Raw genomic sequence first — 18,783 nt, forward strand, 5'->3', positions numbered from 1 at the left:
TGAACATATAAAGAACTCAAAAAACTAGAGCCAGGCAGTAGCGCCATACATCTTTAATATCAGCACTCAGGAGGTTGAGGCAGGTGGATCTTTTGAGTTTGTGGCCAGCCTGGTCTACACAGAGAAACCCTTCCTCAAAAAAGAAACAAAGAAGAACAAATAAATGAACAAAACAAAACCTCTAGATAACAAGAAATTTAACAGCTCAGTCAAGAAACATGGGCTTTTGGTAGTATATGCCTTTAACCCTAGTACTTGGGAGGCAGCTCTCCATTCGTTTCAGGTCAGCCAGAGCTAGATGGTGAGGCCCTGTCTGAAAAGAAGCAGAGGAAGTGCTGACATGTCAGTCATCATCTCACAGCAGGTATAAGTCTGACTTGCCAATAGTCAGTCACTGATGGGAGAGGACCCTGAGAGGGTCCTGCCTATCCCTGTTGACCTTTGTGCTGTTCACAGATTCTGGGAGAACTGGTTCAGTTATACACTCATGGGGAGCTCATTCAGACTGCCCTGGATAAGCTCTACAGTCACACACACACACAAAGTGAACATGGGAAATGTATCTGTAGGGGTGGGGGATGGAGGTGGCAAGAGTTTAAACAGAGTGGGGGTGAGAATAATCAGAATGTATTGTGTACATACTTGAGATTGTCAAATGGCAAATTTAGTTACTTTTAAGTGAGCTAATAAAATGAGCAGATAATTCTCAAAAACAGAAATACAATGTTTAATTTTTTTAAAAATGAGGAGTGGAGATATGGTTCAGTAAGTAAGAACAATTCCTGTTCTCACAGAGGACAAGTTTGATTCCCAGAACCTACACTGTGGCTCACAACTGTCTAACTCTAGTTCCAGGGGATCTGACTCCCTCTTCTTGCCTCTATGAGCACTGCACGCATATGGGCACATGCACACATAAAATTAAAAAAAATAATAATAACTGAGTGGTGGTGGCACACACCATTAATCCCAGCACTCAGGAAGCAGAATCAAACAGATCTCCAAATTTGAGCCCAGCCTGGTCTACAGAGTGAGTTCCAGGCCAGTCAGGGCTAAATATAGGTATAGGTATAGGTACATAAAATTATGTATGGAATGTATTAGTCAGGGGTCTTTACAGAAACAGAACTGATAGAATGAATATATAGTAAAAGGGCTCTGGAGCTAGAGAAATGTCTCAAAAGTTAAGAGTGCTTGCTATTCTTACTGAGGACTCAAGTTTGTTTCCCAGCTCACAACCACCTATACCTCTAGCTCCAGGGGATCTGAACCTCTATGGGCACTAGGCGTGCACTTGCCTACAGTTACATAAACATATACACATGAGTAAAAAGTAAAAATATAAATAATTCAATGAGAAGGTCTTTTAGGTTAGCTTACATGAGATAGTCTGGGTAGCTCAATAATAACTATATTACACTGAAAAGACTCACTATGCCAGGCTGAGTGCTTCATCCATCTCAGCCTGGTGCTGAAGGCAGGAGGATTCCTGTAGAGCCTCTGTCTTCAGTTCATGTTGGAAGCCCAAAACTGGGTCTTAACATCAGTAAAATATTTTAAGAGGCAAAAACAGGATAAACGAACTTACCAACAAAAGTAAGGCATGAAGGGCAAGAAGAAGTGTGGCCTCCCTTCCCCCCAGCCTGGAACCTGCCTGCTCAAGGGTGGAGCTACCGGCTCATTCGTCCTGCCACGCCCACTGCTGGAACCTGCCCTTGCTGCCTGGAGTCACACACGTGTTCGTCCTGCTACTGGACCCTGAGTTACTTGGCGGGAAATTGGGTTCCCTCCCCCTTCCTTTATAAACTGAGTGTCTGGAATTAGTAAAATTGAGTCTTGATCAGAATGTTTGTTGTCTTGACTCCATTGTTTCTTCCGCCCCGTCTAGTTTCCTCTCTTTCAGCCTGAACTGCCATTTTCAGTTGAACCGTTAGTGTTGTGGACCGCGGGCGGGGCGCAACAAAGAAGCAAAAACTTTCTCCTTCTGGGACCTCTCTCTAGGCTACAACCAAACTTTCCCACCCACATTTACTGTGGATCTTCCCACTTAAAACAATCTGATCAATAAAAATCCTCACAAAAATTCTATTGGCTTCCCTTTAGTTGATTCCAGATCTAGTCATAGTGACCACCAAGACCAACTAGCATAGTCTATACAACATGAAAACAGAAGAAAAGCTGCTTAGGCTGCAAAGGGGCCTAACTGGAAGGGTATTGGGTATGCAAGGTGAGGGATAGGGTATGAGCTTTTCATAGAGGTTTGAGCATATGCCAGCATGAAAAATGTCCTTGTAAAACCTAGAACAGAATATACACCAGAAACAAACAAACAAACAAGCAAACAAACAAACTACAAAATACTAAAAGCAGGTGGGCAGGGTTGCTCACATCTAGAGGCTTTGGCAAGCAGATCTCTTTTGAATTTGAGGCCAGCCATGTCTAGATAGAGAATTCCAGCCCAGGCAGGGCTACACAGTAAGATCCTGTAAGGTTGGGCTGGAGAGATGGTTCAGTGGTTAAGAGCACTGATTGCTCTTCCAAAGATCCTGAGTTCAAATCCTAGCAACCACATGGTGGCTTACAACCATCCATAATGAGATCTGACACCATCTGAAGACAGCTACAGTGTACTTAGATATAATAATAATAATAAAAAGACCCTGTGAGGTGGAAACTTGAGGGTTCTTTGGAAAATAAGTTGGATGATGTTTTGCTGGGGCAAACATGTGAAGGACAGGTTAGCTGAAGTGGGTACAGTGAAAGACTAAGGCAGACTCATGAAGGAACGTTTCACTGAAGCAGACACAGAAGAGAGGATGTTCTGTTAAAGCAAGCTCGTGAAAGGACATGCGATGATGGATTCTTTGCTAATGATATGCATGTATTGGTACACCTTACATTGAAGAGTTCAGTTCCATAGAAAGAAACACCAAAAAACTTCTGGTGGTGTGCTACAGTCTCTTGCTGCTTCCACAGACTTGGGCTGATTGGCAGAGTGATGTCAGCTGAGGCAAGACATATGTTGAGACAAGACCTGTGGAGGACATGTGCTGTTTGGAGAGTATAAATAGGACTCTCCGGATAAGTGACAGAGGCTAAACTAGGCTTGCTTGTAGAATTTGCTGTGCAACACTTGTGGGTCTCTTCACACATCTTTGCTTCCCTGAGAGAGGCATAGCCAAGAATTTCTCCTGGCATCCCTCTGGTCCCACCTGCTGACTTGCAGCAAGGCTGAGGCCTGGCTGACTCTGCTAGGTCATGTCACTGCTGTTGCTAACTTGACTCTACTGAACTGGACTGCTGATGTATCTGTGAAGTGTTTTCAGACAACTCAGAGGTGCTCCAAACAACCTTTCTAAACAGGTACACTTTCTCCTTATCCTTTCTTTCCCACCACCTCTGCTGGGTGGTGGGCTAAAAAAGGAGGTTAAAGCATTTAAGAACCATCATTAAAAATAGACGTTAAAAATTTTTCAAGGGCTGGTGAGATGGCTCAGTGGGTAAGAGCACCCGACTGCTCTTCTGAAGGTCCAGAGTTCAAATCCCAGCAACCACATGGTGGCTCACAACCATCCGCAACGAGATCTGGCGCCCTCTTCTGGAGTGTCTGAAGACAGCTACAGTGTACTTACATATAATCAATAAATAAATCTTAAAAAAAAAAAAAATTTCAAAATTAAAGTTACAAACCTGTCACAAAAAAAATTTTTTTTTAACTAAAAAAAAATTTTTAGTAGGGTTCACCACAATGCCTTAGTGAGTAAAGGTGCTTACTACTAAGTCTGGGGACCTGAGTTCAATCCCACAATCCACATGCTAGAAATAGAAAACTACTAAAAGGTGTCCTACAACCTAAACACACACACACACACACACACACACACACACACACACACACTGCACACAGAGACATTCTGCTTTTCCAGAAGACCCAAATTTATTTCCCAACACTCACAGGTCAGCTCATCTGTACACCCAGTTCCAAAGAATCCAGTGCTTTCTTGTGGCCGCTCTGGGTACCAGGTACACACAAGGTGCATATACATGCAGACAAAACACCCATACACATGAAATAAAAATAAAAACCAAACAACAAAGAGCATGGGGATCTTAGTGAGTGAATGGTACGAAGATGGTACAGGGCCTGAGAGTATAGAAATAATCCCCTTGTTACACAGCCATTTCCACCCTCCAGGAAAGAGGAAGGAGGTTTTCGAGACTCAGGAAGTAAGAAAGTCTGGGAAAGGTGAAATCGAACAAGTTTCACCAGGGTCCCTCCTCCAAGGTCACTATAATACCTGCTGCTGCAGAGGGAGAATAGTGCTCTGACCCACTTATAGCACTGCCTACAAGTCCTGCAGAGAGCTCTCAGGTGGCAGCTTCCTAGAGTCCTCAGCCATACTGGGGTGTTGCTCTGGTGACACAGCTGCCTCTGAGTCGTCCTGGCTCCTGTAAGTAACCCCAATAAAACCTCAATGGTTCACCAAGCTGACTTGAGTCAAATTGTTACTTTGGTCTGTTGTGGATTCCCTATTTGGGGTGAGTCAAGTCAGGAAAGGCCTCAGTGTGGATGCAAAGATCTGCTAGGAGAAAACAGTGTTCCTGATACAAGTGACTATGTACATGGAGAGCACCATGACACATGCCTAAAGCTCCTGCTGTTTGGAAGGCTGAACCCAAAGGATTTCCTGAGCCCTGGAGTTTCAGGCCAGCCTGAGGAACATAGACACCCGCCCCCCCATCTCAAAACAATAAAAATTAATTGGGCTGGGGGTGTGGTTTAGTTGGTATAGTGCTTGCCTAGCATGCATGAAGCTGTGAGTTCAAGCCCAGCACCATATAAAACCTAACTGGTGGCACTGCCTGTATTTAAAGCTCTTAAGAGGTAGACGTGGGAGAATCAGAAGTTCAAAGGTATCCTTGGCTACTGAGTGTATGACCACCCTGAGCTAAATGAGGTCTTGTCCCAAAAGGGGGAAAAAAAACTTTTTTGTGGCACTGGGGATGAAAGTTTTGGTCTCATATATGCTTAGCAAGTTTTCAACTATTGAGCTACATCCTCAGATTTCCCAAAATTTCTTTTTAGCAATTAAAGAGGTGTCTCAGTGATTAAGAGTCCTTGCTGTTATTCCACAGACCCTGTTTGCTTCACAGCCTTCAGGTAGGGTAGCTCACAGCAGCTTGTCCAACTGCAGAGGAGCCAATTACTTCTTCTGGCCTCTTCAGGTGACATGAAGACAAACTGAACTCATTTTTAAATTTTTTTTTAAAAAGTAAAAGCTGGATTGTGGTGATGCATTTGTTTAATCACATCACTTGGGAGGCAGAGTCAGGCAGATCTCTGTGAGTTCAAGCCCAGCCTGGTATATAGAAAAAGCTTCAGGACAGCCTGGGCTACATAGTGAGACCCTGTCTCAAAAAAAAAAAAAAATAGATAGATAGATAGATAGATAGATAGATACAAACAGATAGATAAGAAATTTTTAAATTTTTTCAAAATAATTTCACTGTACTAAGAGGCCAAAAGAGGCATAAGACATCCTAGAACTGGAGTTACAGGTAGCTGTAAGCCACCAGATGTGGGTGCTGTAAAGTGAACTCAGGTCCTCTGTAAGAGCAATTATCAATCTTAACTCCTGACTGAACTGTTCAGGTGCCTATCCCTCCTCTTTTGAGACATGCTTCCATGTAACCTAGGCTGGCCTCAGAGTCACTGTGTAGCTGAGAACGGCCTCAAATTTGTCTTCCTGCCTTCACCTCCCTGAGTTGGGGACTACAGGTGTTTACTACTATATCTTTTTTTACCAAAGTGCTAGGATCAAACCTGGGGCTTCGTGCATGTTAGGTAGGCACTCTACCAACTGAGCTGCATCCTCCGCAGGAGGTGATTTCAACTTGATGCTGTTAAATAGCACAGCACACAAACGGGCTGTAGAAGAACTTTTTTTTTAGATGAGGGAAAGAAGTACAGAAATGTGGATGGAATGAGGTTTTCAATCACCTGAGTATTTAGTAATAGTCTAGTTTTTCTTAACAGCTTCAGAATTTTAATGGGGCAATATAGATAAAAGAGGGAGAGTGTATGAGATCAGCACCATAATACACATCCATGCACTCTGGAAACTAAGGTAGGAAAATTCTGAGTTTGACACCAGTCTAAAATGCGCTGCGAGTTGGAAGCCAGCTTGAGCTGTGGTGAGACCCTATCTCAAAAATAAAGAAATTTTTAAAAATTTAAAATCCATGTGAATGTCAACTGTTAGTATCAAATAGAAGCCCTGACTATACAAAAGGTTAAGATCTCAAACCTTAGAAATCCTGACAGTCCCTATTCTGAATAGACTCCTCTGTTTCCCCTCATGTCCCCCAATCGTCAGCCATCATGCTGAATTTTTTTGTAGCCTTTTGTGAATCAGGCTGTACTCCAGTACTCATCGTCTCCTCCAGAGGGGAACCACTACCCCTGCTGAACCTATGATCTCACTTTCCTTCTATGACACATCCTTCCCTGCCCCACCCTGTCCAAGGCCCATACCCACATCCTGGAGTAATCCACTTCTCAAGTCTTGCTAGCTGTCAATGATGGGTCATACATGCTCTCTGCCCTCACTTACTTATTAAAAGAATCTAGGATCCGGCCAAGGTGGTGAGTGGAAGGTGAAAAGTGGGAGGGTCTGGAGTTCAAAGTCACCCTCTGCTACACAGAAAATTTTGAGGCCATCGTAAGTCTACAAAAGACTCTGTCTCAAAAATTAAAATAAAAAATAAAAAATAAAAAAAGCACAAAGTGGAAGGAGAAAGGGGAGGAGAAAAACGAGGACGAGGGGGAGTCGGCAAAAGAGCCACGGTCCCATTCATTCATTCATTCATTCTTCAAGCATTTAAAGCAGCTCTCACGTGCGCGGCTCTGGACCCAAAGGAGACCTGACACCCCCTCCGCCACTCTATACCCCATCCCCGCCCCGCCCCGCCCCGCCCCAGGAGAGATGATGGTTGGGGCAGGTGAAGGATGCAATCGGCGTTTTGAAGCCAGATTCACCCAGCAAGGGTAGGACCTGACCTAACCACCGGGCCACCACAGAGATGCTGGCTCTGAAGAGAGGCCTTCTGCATACGCCGGTTCTAAAACCCAAGCCAGGAGCCCGGCCCTTGTCTGGTCCCGCCTATCCTTGCACCGAGACACGCCTCCTCATTAACTCCTCCATTTCATTCAGCCCATGGTCTTAAGTCCTACCGCCCAGGACGCCAACCTCATTCCCAGTCTCACGACTCCATTGGTCAAATACAAGAGCCCGCCTTCCATCAGTGTCGCTGACGGCTTAGAAGTCAATCTCTTTCACAGCACACCCCTCCCATCTCAACAGTTACCAGGGACGAGGTTTGAAGAGCAGATAGTAATGGACGGCTCAGAACCTCTCATGATTGGGTAGAATTCCAGCTCTGGGCGGGGCTTAGTGCCTCAGCTAAGGGTTGCTCAAGGCCTCAGCTTTCCTTCCGAGGCACACCTCTCGCCCATCACTATTAGTAGCTTAGGTGTCGATCAATATTATTATTTATTTTGATAGGTAAAATTAGACGTCCATCACAGATTCTCTCATTTCAATTCGCTCCTCTCCTCAGAGAACCGTAGCCAGGGTCCGCCTCACGGGGTGGCTATGGATTGGTCAGGTCTTATGTCATTCTTCTACAGTGGGCGGAGCCAAGGGCCTAAGGGGGCGGTGAATTGGTTGACTGGGCTGGGGGGCGGGGGGCGGGGCAGCGGCTCCTGTCAGCGGGTGAAATGGCAGTGGCGGAGCCAGCGACGGCCGCGGTCCCCGGGGGTGGCTGATTGAAAGGGGCCGGGCCGCGGGGTTTGCGGGACCCTCGAGCAGACGTGACCGTGGGTCGGGGCATCGGACGACGCAGCGCAGGGACAGCGAGGCTCGGCGCGGCGATGGCGGCGCTCTCGGCGCAGGTAGGGCGGCCCGAATCGGGCCTCTTCTCCTGGGGGCGTCAGTGCTGCGGGGCCCCGCGGTGAAGCCAAACCAGGAGCGTGACCTGGGGTCGCCTCGCCTCCAGAATCCACGCTGGGAGCCTTGGCATTCCCAGCCTCGGACCCTGGAACTCCGGCCTCCGCCCACCCTCCTTCCCGATCCCCTCAGGATCCCTCCCAGGGCTCCTAAGAGCCAGTGTGTCTTCGCGACGTCCCCCACAGGCTCAGGACCTCTGTACATCTTTCCCAAGACTCCTCTGTAAGAATTTGTCCAGGGCTTTCCCATCCCCCAGAGTGCAGACCTGCCCCCCCCACACACACACACCGTGAGCGTCCCCCTTCCAGTCCACAACACCCCCCCCCGAGTCCCAGGACCCCTCCCATCTGCACATCTCTTGCCTTTACATCCCCCTAAACATCCCACTTGGCTTCCTGTCTTCTGTGTCTGGCCTACACCCTCATCCTCTCCAAGGAGACCAAGATCAGAGCCCTATACTCTTTCTTTCTGACTCCACAGAAACCCATGCCTCACCTCTTAAATGGAAAGATTCCCAACTTAATCCAGAGACATCAGCTCAGCCTGCTCACTTGGCACCCCTCCTGTTCAAGGGCTCCAATAAAAAAAAATCACTTCTAGTCTTCTGAGAAGACTATACACTGTTGCTGATCTTGAGCCATCTAGATGGCATCTTCCTGAAGAAATGAACACTCAGGACTTCCCAAAAGACCAAAAGATCGTGCTGAATCCCATCCCCCATTGACACACCCTCCCCATCCATCTTTCTGATACAGAGTGGGGTCATTTAGATACCCCTAAATATACAGGAACCTAGGGGCCCAACCCAGACCCAGGCCCATGAGTGCGCTCTCTCTCTCTCTCTCTCACACACACACACACACAAGAACTTCTATACACCTTCTTGAGCCCAGTATCCTCAACAGACCTCCTAACTCCGACAAAAGACAGAAGATTGTGAGGTGGCAAGCTCTGTCCCCAGCACCTAGCCTATCCCTTCCACCCCATTCTCTTTGAGATGGGACTACATTGGGACTCCAGGGCGTGTCAGGGCCTAGGATCTACCTACCACAAATCTTTCCCCCTCTCTGTCTCTCTCTTTCTTATCCTTTTTAATAGGAAGGACATTCTTTCCTACACCAGTGTCTCAAAAGGAACCAGTGCCCATCTCCAAATCAATGGCACCCCCCTATACATACCATGGGGAGTGAGATCTTCCAGCCGCTCCTGGCCCCAATCCTAAAGTCTGACCAGACTGGTAGGACCAGCATCCCTGAGCCTATGGCATCTGTTGGCCTCAGATGATATAGACAGTGCTACCATCTAAGGTGCTCATCAAGGCCAGTTTCTGAGAGCCCTGTGAGTTCTTTTACCCACCACCAATGTTTGGTCAAAATAAAACAGCTTCCTCCTAGCATGTGGGATCTGCTCAGACTGGGTCAGACCTGCCAAAAGCAAGCACCTCTTTAAGGAATATTTTCAGAAGGGGTAAAATGTGAAGAAGACTCGGGGGGGGGGGGGGGGGGGGCGGGGGGGGGTTGAAAGGATGAGTGCTTTGATTGACAACCCCCTCTGCTTGACACTCCCACTCCCACATACACCACTCCCAGCCAGTCTGTCATTGAGCCAGACTCCCCACATCCCTCACTCTTCATGGTTGTATTATATTGGTTCTCCCCACCAATTCTGCCCCACAGCTCCCATCCTAGGGTCCCACCTGTGGGTTCCCTCTGGATTCCTGCGGTTGGCTGTGGTGGTTTGGAAGGGATCACAGGTAGCTTGGCTCCAGCACAAGAACTAAGGCATAAGACAGAGAGGAAAGAAGAGATTGCAGAACTGGCTGTAGTTTGTAGAACTAGGGAGTGTAAAGGAGAATCCAGAACAAACCAGCTCCTAACAAGCATTTGGTTATGCCTGGAAAGACCCAGATAAAAAGCCTAGGTTTCCTTGTAGAATATTTACAAACAAATTCTGGACAGATTTGAATTAAAAAAAAAAAAACTCATCTTGGCTTAGAACTTCAACTTCTCCATCTGGAAAATGGGGGTTGGGGGAAAAAAAACCCTTAGAATAGTAGTATTCTGCTGCAGTCAAGCCAGTTAGATTAGGGTGTGGCCTAACGTGTTTCCTGGGAGCAGTGAGGTTTAGCAGAACAGTGGGGTTTAGCAGAATAGACCCCACACACACCTAGCAAAGTTGGTATTGTCACTGGCCCTGATGATCCCTGTCTTCAGTGCATAGTAGCCATATCTGAAGGACTTAGCCATCTTGCAGGAAGCTGGCTTAAATCAGGGCTGAAAGAATGAAGAAAAAAGATGATCTGTTGTGGGACTTGTAGTCATGCAGGCATCTTCTGGAAGGACTGAGGACTTGGGGAACTAACTACTGGCAGCCCTCCTGATGGACATGAGATAGAAGTTTATCATGTCCATTTGAAAGCAAGAGTGCATGAAAAGACTTGAAGGTCATGTGGCACATGAGAAGCTGCAAGACCTCCCCCCACTCTCCAGGGGACTTTGCACAGATGGACACAGCGGGTTAGAAAGGGCCCCTGGGATAGACTGTGAACTCTGTAGAAAGTACAAAAAGGCTTTAAGTCTTTGAGTAGAGCCAACACAGCTTTGCTGTAGCCTGGGGATATAGATACATTGTCTTTTGTGTCTATGCTTTGATAGGTACTAGTAGATCAGAAACAAGTCTTGTAGAATGTCAAGTCAGTGTTTATGGGTGATAACCCCACTGTGCCCAAGGAATTGACTCAGATGGCCTGTATCTAAAGCCTGCACAGCCAGCTTGAGGAAGAGTTAGACCCAGAAGCACACATTGATTGAGCTCTTGTCTTGTGTTCACTGTGCCAAACATCATTTGCATATCATCTCATTTAATCCTCTGAGCGACAGACTGAAAGGAGCCAGTGTTCCAGTGTGTGCCTTTGCTATCACATGCTGCTGCTGCTGCTGCTGCTGCAGTAGGAATGCAGGAGACAGAGTTACTTACACTGCGCTGCTGTAAGAGCTCTGAGAAAGGACGTCCAGGAAGGTGTGACAGGGATGACTTATGGATGCAGTCACCAGGCAGGCGTGGCAGGTTAGGGTGTCCCAGAAGTACTTGGACAGGGGCTGGGCACCAGCATAGTTCTTTCATGGGATGCATGAGTGACTTCTGGGGATGGACAGATGGATAGATGAGCTTTACCCTTCAGGCCAGAGTATACCAAATGTGATCCATATGACAGTACACACCATCAGGCACTCATGGTCAAAAAGGGATCTGAGATTGGGAAAATTGGGAGAAGGTACAAACCATACCATCTCCAGGAAAGCCAAAGTCAAGCTCTAGAAAGAAGGAAGTTGTTGAGAGCTAACATGCTCCCTGTGTCCACACCCCAGTTGGAGAAGATACCCATCCCTTAGAGGAACGTTTCCAATGCCCCTTTGGCGTATTTTGCCTGCACTTTAATGTCTGTTCTTAACATGTATCCATATGCTTGTGAAACATTTTGTTTGTAGGTGACATGGTGGGTGTACGTGTAAATGTTTCACATATGAGTGAACGGAAGTGTGTGCGTGTACATTGGAGTCCAGGGGTCAGCCGTGAATGTGTTTTAAGCTGTCATGTAGATATTGGGAATCGAGCCCTGGTTCTCTGCAAGAGCTGCCAGTGCTTTTAACTACTGAGCCATCTCTCCAGACACTGTCCACTTGTTTTTTGAAAGAGGTCTCTCAGCTGGGTGGTGGTTGGTGCATGCTGGTTTGTCCCAGAACTCAGGAAGCAGAGGCAGGAGTTCAACGCCAGCCTGTTCTACAGAGCCAGTTTAAGGACACCCAGGGCTACATAGAGAAACCCTCTCTTGGCTGGGGCAAGGGGGGGTTTAAAAAAAGAAATGAGTCTCTCACTAGGCCCCAGGGACCCTCTTGCCCCTGCTTCCCTGGCACTGGTATTACAAGCATATACCACTGTGCATGACTTTTTACATGGATGCTAGGCCTCGAACTCAAGTCCTCATGCTTTCATGGAAAGTACTGGCCTACCTCCCTGGCCCTATGAAATAATATTAAGTAGTTGGTTTTTGCCTGTGTGTATGTATGATGTACTTGTATGTTCTGTACATGTGCACAAGTGTCTGTGAAGATGCACTTCCCTGTGGAGGGCAGAGTGTCTTCTTCTATTGATCTCCACTTTTATCTACTAGCACAGGATCTCTTGCTGATCCTGCAGCTCTCCAGTTTGTCTAGTTAGCCAGCTTGCCTAGAGATCTCCAGTCTCTGTCTCCCCAATATTGAATTACAGATGACTACCATCCCTTCTCTGCTTTTTTATTTTTAATAATTTTTATGTGTATCCCTGTTTGACCTACATGTATGTCTATGCATTTTGTGCAATGCCCACAGCTAAAAGAGGACATTAGACCCTCTGAAATTAGAGTTACAGACAGTTGTGAGTCTCAGTGTGGCTGCTGGGAATTGAACCTGAGATCTGTGCAAGAGCACCTGTGATCTTAACTACTGAACCATTTCTGCAGCCCCTCCTGCTCATCTTTGACGTGGCTTCTGTGAGTCCAAACACTACTTTTACAACAAACACTTTATCTATGGAGCATCTCCACAGATCCCCTCCCAATGAAATCTTTTCACTGGTACCTGTCTCCCACACAACCTGTAAGCAAGTCTCATGAAAGGAGGGTGCCTATCTATTCTCAAGTATCTGTATCTATTCACAGGTGAATCCCAGATTCACATAGCAGTTTCTCAGTAAAATGTGTTTGATTTTACAAGCTAATGGGCTTCCCTCCCTCAGCCATTTCTGAAACAGAAAGAGGTCAGATCTGTCTGCCTTAGACAGAGGTAATGCTTTGTAAGGCCAATCTGCCTCACTTGTGTCCACTGTCCAATCCAGCTCAACAAGCCCAGAAAGCTGGCGCAGATGACAGAGAAACATCTCCACTTGTGCACCTGCCACAGGAAGCCCTTGTAAAAGGGCTTTGATGTTCTTCCTCTGTCATTTTCAAGGACATTTAATAGAGAAAATGAAGAAATTTGCCCCCAAGTGAACCTGTTACAGTGGCAGAAAATAAGCTGGTAAGGACACACAGCATAAGCTTATTTTTGGGTCAGATGAGAATTTGTAGGTCATAATGGTCCACCCTTAGGTTTTCACCTGAAGGTGTGGTGCTGTTACTGCTCCTGCTACTACCAATAAGGGTGATTATAGTTTTATAGTGTTTAGTCCTTAAAGATCATCACCATTAAGGGGCAATTTGCACTGGACTGTAGGGTCTACACAGTGGCCTTGACAGCCCTTACCTTCAGGGAACTGTCCATCCAGCAGGGAATAAATACAGCCTACTGCTGATTCTAAACACAGGACAAAAGTCTGAGTGGTAATAATACAGAGTGGGGATGAGGGAGGGGGGGTTGGGGGGGGAGAAAGAGTGTTGGTCGGGTATTATCATTAGCCCTGTTTACAGATTGAAATGTCATGATACCCTGGATCACAAGAGGAGAGTATAGAGGAGGTCTCAACTTTAAACCAAAAGATTTAGAATAACTGTCCACACTGCAAGAATATGGAAAATTCCAGAACATCTTGAAGAAATGGGTAAAACTGACAGCGTATGTATGTAGCACCATTGGTAGAATGTTTGCTTGGCATGCACAAAGCCCTGGGTTCAATCCCCATCACTATAAAAACCAGACTTAGTAGCTGTTCTAGCTCCATTTTCTATTGCTGGGATAAAGTACCCTGGCCAGAAGTTTGAAAGATAGTTCAGCAATTACACTACCTTCTGCTCTGCACAGGAACAGAGTTCACTTCCCAGCATCCATGTTGGGGGACTCACAACTCATCAACTCTGGGATCTGACGCCCTCTTCTGGTACCCTCCAGGAGTCACATACATACACCCACACAGAGACACAAGTACATGTAATTAAAAATAAAATGTCACTGGGCATGGTAGCACACGCCTTTAATCTGAACACCTTAAGACCCAAAAATAAATTTTAAAAGTTTTTTGGTTTTTTTTTTTTTTTAAGAAAGGATTTCTCTGTGTAGCTCTGGTCATTCTGCAACTCTGTAGACCAGACTGGTCTTGAACTCAGAGATACTTCTGCCTCTCAAGGACTGGGATTAAAGGCTGTACCACCACCACCTGGCAATAAAATGAAACTTTGAAAAATATCCCAATCAAAAATATCCTGAGGGAGGAAGGGTTTATTGGCTTACCATTCCAGGCTACAGCCCATCATTTTGGGGACATTGAAGCAGGAACTTAGATGACTATCAAGAGCAAAGAGTATCCATTGCTGCCTACTTGCTTAATTAACTTTTGCTCAGCAAGATTTCTTTACTCTCATACATTCCAGAACCTAGCATAGAGAATGGTGTCACCCACAATGGGCTCTGTCATTTAACAGTAAAGACAGTCCCCAACAGATATGCCCACAGGCTGACTTGATTTAGACAGTTTTGCAATTGAGACCCTCCTCCCTGATGATTCTAGGTTACAGCAAACTGACATTTAAAACTAACCTGCTTGGTAGTCTATATCTGTCTTCTCAGCACTCAGTAAATGGAAGCAGGAGGATCAGGAGTTCAAGGTCATCCTCATTTACCTATCAGGTTTGAAACCAGCCAGGGCTACATATGATTTCTATCTCAAAAAGAAGAGGAGGAGAAGGAAGAGGGAGATGAGAAGAAGAAATTTAAAATAAATAAAAATGCAAGGGAGAAGAAAGCAATCCTCAGTGTTTTCCTTGTTAGCCCAGGAACTATATACCCTTTGCCAAACAAAAGAACCTAGAACCCAGCCATACTATTGCCCCAGGACTTGGGGACAGCCACAGCAATGATGGTCTGCTGACCAGTTTGGGGACATTGGGGACAAGTAGCACCATTCCAACCTTCAGATCCTGAACTGAATCTATGTTTGTGGTAATCATAGGAAGGAGGAGATCTGAAATGTGACTCTTTTCAATTTTCAATTCAATTCAATTCAATTCAATTCAAATTTTTCAAAAAGAATTTGGAGTCTTTATTCCTCTTCATAATGTCATGCCCTCCATAGAAGTTGCCCATATAGGCTGGCTGGTTCACTGTGCTGGAAAACGATGAATGTGAATTATCAAGTGCTCACTAAGATTTACCAGCTGCACTCAGTGTTTTACATATATCATTTCTGGCTGGATTGTTTTGTTTTGTTTTTTGGGTTTTGAGACAGTTTCTTTGTGTAGCCCTGGCCATTCTAGACCATGCTTGTGGGACAGTGGGCCGTGCCAGGAAACTTGGTAGGTTGAGCAGGTTCAGAGTCCCTGGCTCCCAGGCACCCACCTGAGACAGTAGGCGGCTGTTCCCTGCCAGATTCCTGTCCTGGAACACCTGTCCATACTTGCCACAGTAGTCACACAGCCCAGAACAGAGCTCTCCATGCTAATGAGGTATCTAGAGACCCTGAGGGTTTAACCAGTAAGCTTCCCTTCTCAGACATTCCTCCCTGTAAAATGTATTTAATCTCTGGTCCACCCTGAGGAATTGGTATGCATCCATTTTCCACAATGAAGAGTCAATAAAGCCTACTCCTACAGAGCTGCAGCCTAAGTCTCCTGTAGAAGGCCTCTCTGCACTTCCAGAAAACCACCACCAAGCTAAGCCTAAATTCCCATTATCCCCCCAGCCCCAGGCTAGTCCTCAGCCTGTGGGCCCCTGACTCTGCTCTCAATTCCTCAAAACTCAGAGGACCTGGATGTCCAAATGTTTGGAGCACCCAGTCCCAACCTCATCATGGGTCCATGGACTCCAATCCTTCATTCCCAACTCTTCTGTGTAGCACCCCAGTGGCAACTAGATGCTCAGGAGTCAGGGAACCCCAGCTTCAGCCTCCCCCATTTTAGACTGTATTTTCTCACCCCCTGAGCCATATCTCAGCGCTTTGCTAAAGCCTGGTACCCTATGGCATCAGCCATACCCCAGCTGCCAGGTAGAACATGGACCCACACGTGCTGGCCTCAAACTCAGAGATTCTCCTGGCACTGCCTCCTGAGTGCTGGGATTAAAGGTGTGCATCACCATGCCCAACTTTGTTTTTGGATTGAGTTTGGTTGGGTTTTTGTTTGGGTTTTTTGTTTTGTTTTGTATTTTGTTTTTGGGGGTTTTTTTGTTTTTGTTTTGTTGTTTTTGTTTTTGTTTTTGTTTTGCTTTTTGCTGTTTTTGAGATAGGAGAGGGTCTTATGTTACCATCAGTCTCCCTATATAGCTGAAACTGGCCTTGAACTCCTGGTCTTCCTGTCTCTAATTCCTGAGTATTGAAATGACAGACATAAACCACTATGTCTGATTTTGTGGAAGGGGGACATTTATGCAAGTTCACACACCTATACATGTTTACAGAGGCCAGAGAAAGGAATCTTCCTCTATCACTCTCTGACTTATTCCTTTGAGGCAGGGTCTGTCCCTGAACTTGGATCTCATAATTTTAGACTAGACTAACAACTAGCAAACCCAGCAATAATCTTATTTCTGGCCCTTACAACACTGGGGTTACTGCAGCACCACTCTGGTTTATTATATGGGTGCTAGGATCAGAATGCAGGTCCTCATGGTTAAGCAGCAAGTACTCTTAACCACCAAGCCATCTTTCTAGCCCACTCACCTGGTTTTATATGGTGTTGGGGATGGAACCCAGGGCTTCATATATGCTAAGCAAGCATGTTGCCAACTGAGCCCATCCCTGGCCCATACACATATATAATAACATGTTATATATTAAGTATAATATATATTTTTAACTACATGTTGTTTTTAAATAAAAGTGTAGAAAAGGCAGAAGCATCATGGGTAAACTTAGGACAGGGTGGAGAGAGGAAACCAAGTTCGATTCCTCTTCTGATGTCAGAATTGCGGTACCAACCAGTGACCCTCTCCCTACCAGTGTGGTGCTTCTTTATTTTCTAATATTCTTTATTCTGTTCTTTATTTTCCTAACTACCCTTGTACACAATATTTTTGAACAATATTCTGTGAGGGTTGGGGATGTAGTTCAGTAGTAGATAACTTGTTTAGCATGAAGTCCTTGATTTGATCATGAGTACCACAAATAAAAGTATATTACCGCATGTGCACGCGCACACACACACATATATATATGTGTATGTATTATGTGTATAATTTATTTTTATAATATGGGGTAGGGGTCTTTTTTGAGATAGGAACTCTTATAGTCCAGGATAGATTTGGATTCATTATGTGACCAAAGATGGCCTTATTACATTTTTATTTTTTTTTACAGTTTTATTTTTTGTGTGCAAGTGTTGAATATGAATGTAAGAGCAGTACATGTTATTAACTACTGAACCATCTCTCCAGTCCCTAAAGATTTTTATTTTTTATTCATGTGTATGTGAGTCTGTTTAAATTGTGTGCATGAGCATGTTCATATGGATACTAAAGAGGCCAAAAGAGGACATCAGGTCCCATAGAGCTGGAGTTGTAAGCTGTTGAGAGGTGACTGACCTGGGTTCTAGGAACCTAACTCATGTCCTCTGCAAGAGTAGCAAGGGTTCTTAACTGCTGAGCAAACTCCCCAGTTCAACACCCTAAATTTTTAATACACATTTTTATTGGATCAATGTATGTATATGTCTGTATTACATTTGTGTCTAAGCATACAGGTGCATATCACTTTGTGCATGTGGAAGTCAAAAGACAGCCTGCAGCATCTGACCACACCGTCCATGTTGTTTGAGACATGGTCTCTTGTTAGGCTGGCTGAGCCTGAGAGCTCCCATGGATTCTCATCTTTCCACCTCCTGTCTTGCCACTGGAATGCTGGGATTACAGACATGCACTACTTCTCCAGCTTTATAAGGGTTCAGGGGACTCAAACCCAGGTCCTCAAATATATACAGTAAGGACTTTACCCATTGATCCATCTCCCCAACCTCTAGTGTCTATTTTTGCCCCTATGATATTTAGTTATTACATGTCCTCCAGCTCCCATGGACTATGGCACTTCCTTGTAATGCTCTTTTTTCTGATGACCTTCACAGACAAGATATTTCATGCAGTACCCCTTCATCAGAACCTCTCTGGCATTCTTCTCATAGAGTAAGACAATGACTTCAATGGAGAAAAACCACAGAATTAAAGCACCCTTCCCCATCACCTCCTGTCAAGGGCATATGATACCCTTATGAGGTTACTGTTGCTGCTGACCCTGATTACCTCTTTGAATCGCATGGGAATTTTTGTCTTGATTCACTCAACAAATGTTTATTGAGCACCTGCCAAATTTTAATAGTGCATTAAGGGATTAGAGCATAAAATTAAGATACTGCTTTGTCCTCAAATCATAATGAAGCAAGCAAGGACAGAAGCCATTGGTACAAAATTTATGTAGGGGGCTGGGGAAACAGCTTGGTGGTTAAGACATGTGCCATGTGTGAGGACTGGAGGTCAGATCCTTGGTACCCGCTTAGTGTCTGATGGATGTTAGGGCCCACCTTCTGCCTAGGTATGCTAGCAATGTAAATGAACTCTGAGTCCAAATGAGAGTTCCTGCCTCCATCTATAATGTCAGCAATTGAAGAAGATGCTGGATATCAACCTCTGCTCTCTGAATGAATCCTAGTACATATATGTTTATCCTCCTCCCCATGTGCAAACACACACAAATATGTAGGGGGAAGCATGTATATTGGGCTAAGGTATGGATTTTCAGGGGGAAAATTCAGGATAGAAGAACAAGATTGAAAGAAAGACTTCATGGTAATCATGCTTGCAGTGGGGCTAGAGAGATGTTT

At 45.3% G+C, this 18,783-nt stretch overlaps 1 protein-coding gene across 6 annotated transcripts in view; it reads left to right on the forward strand.

Moving 5' to 3' along the window:
* The first annotated feature begins 7,750 nt into the window (after positions 1-7,750).
* The window catches only part of Evi5l (ecotropic viral integration site 5 like), a 40,483-nt gene continuing 29,450 nt past the window's right edge, over positions 7,751-18,783 (forward strand). For all 6 annotated transcript variants that reach the window (XM_029480736.1, XM_029480737.1, XM_029480735.1 and 3 more), the window contains exon 1: positions 7,751-7,954. Coding sequence is in view for 3 of the 6 variants with exons in the window: in XM_029480735.1 (XP_029336595.1) it covers positions 7,934-7,954 (21 nt within the window). In the remaining 3 variants the exon portion in view is untranslated. The remainder of the gene's footprint in view (positions 7,955-18,783) is intronic.

The sequence above is a fragment of the Mus caroli genome, chromosome 8, assembly GCF_900094665.2.
Source record: "Mus caroli chromosome 8, CAROLI_EIJ_v1.1, whole genome shotgun sequence".
Lineage (NCBI taxonomy): Eukaryota > Metazoa > Chordata > Mammalia > Rodentia > Muridae > Mus > Mus caroli.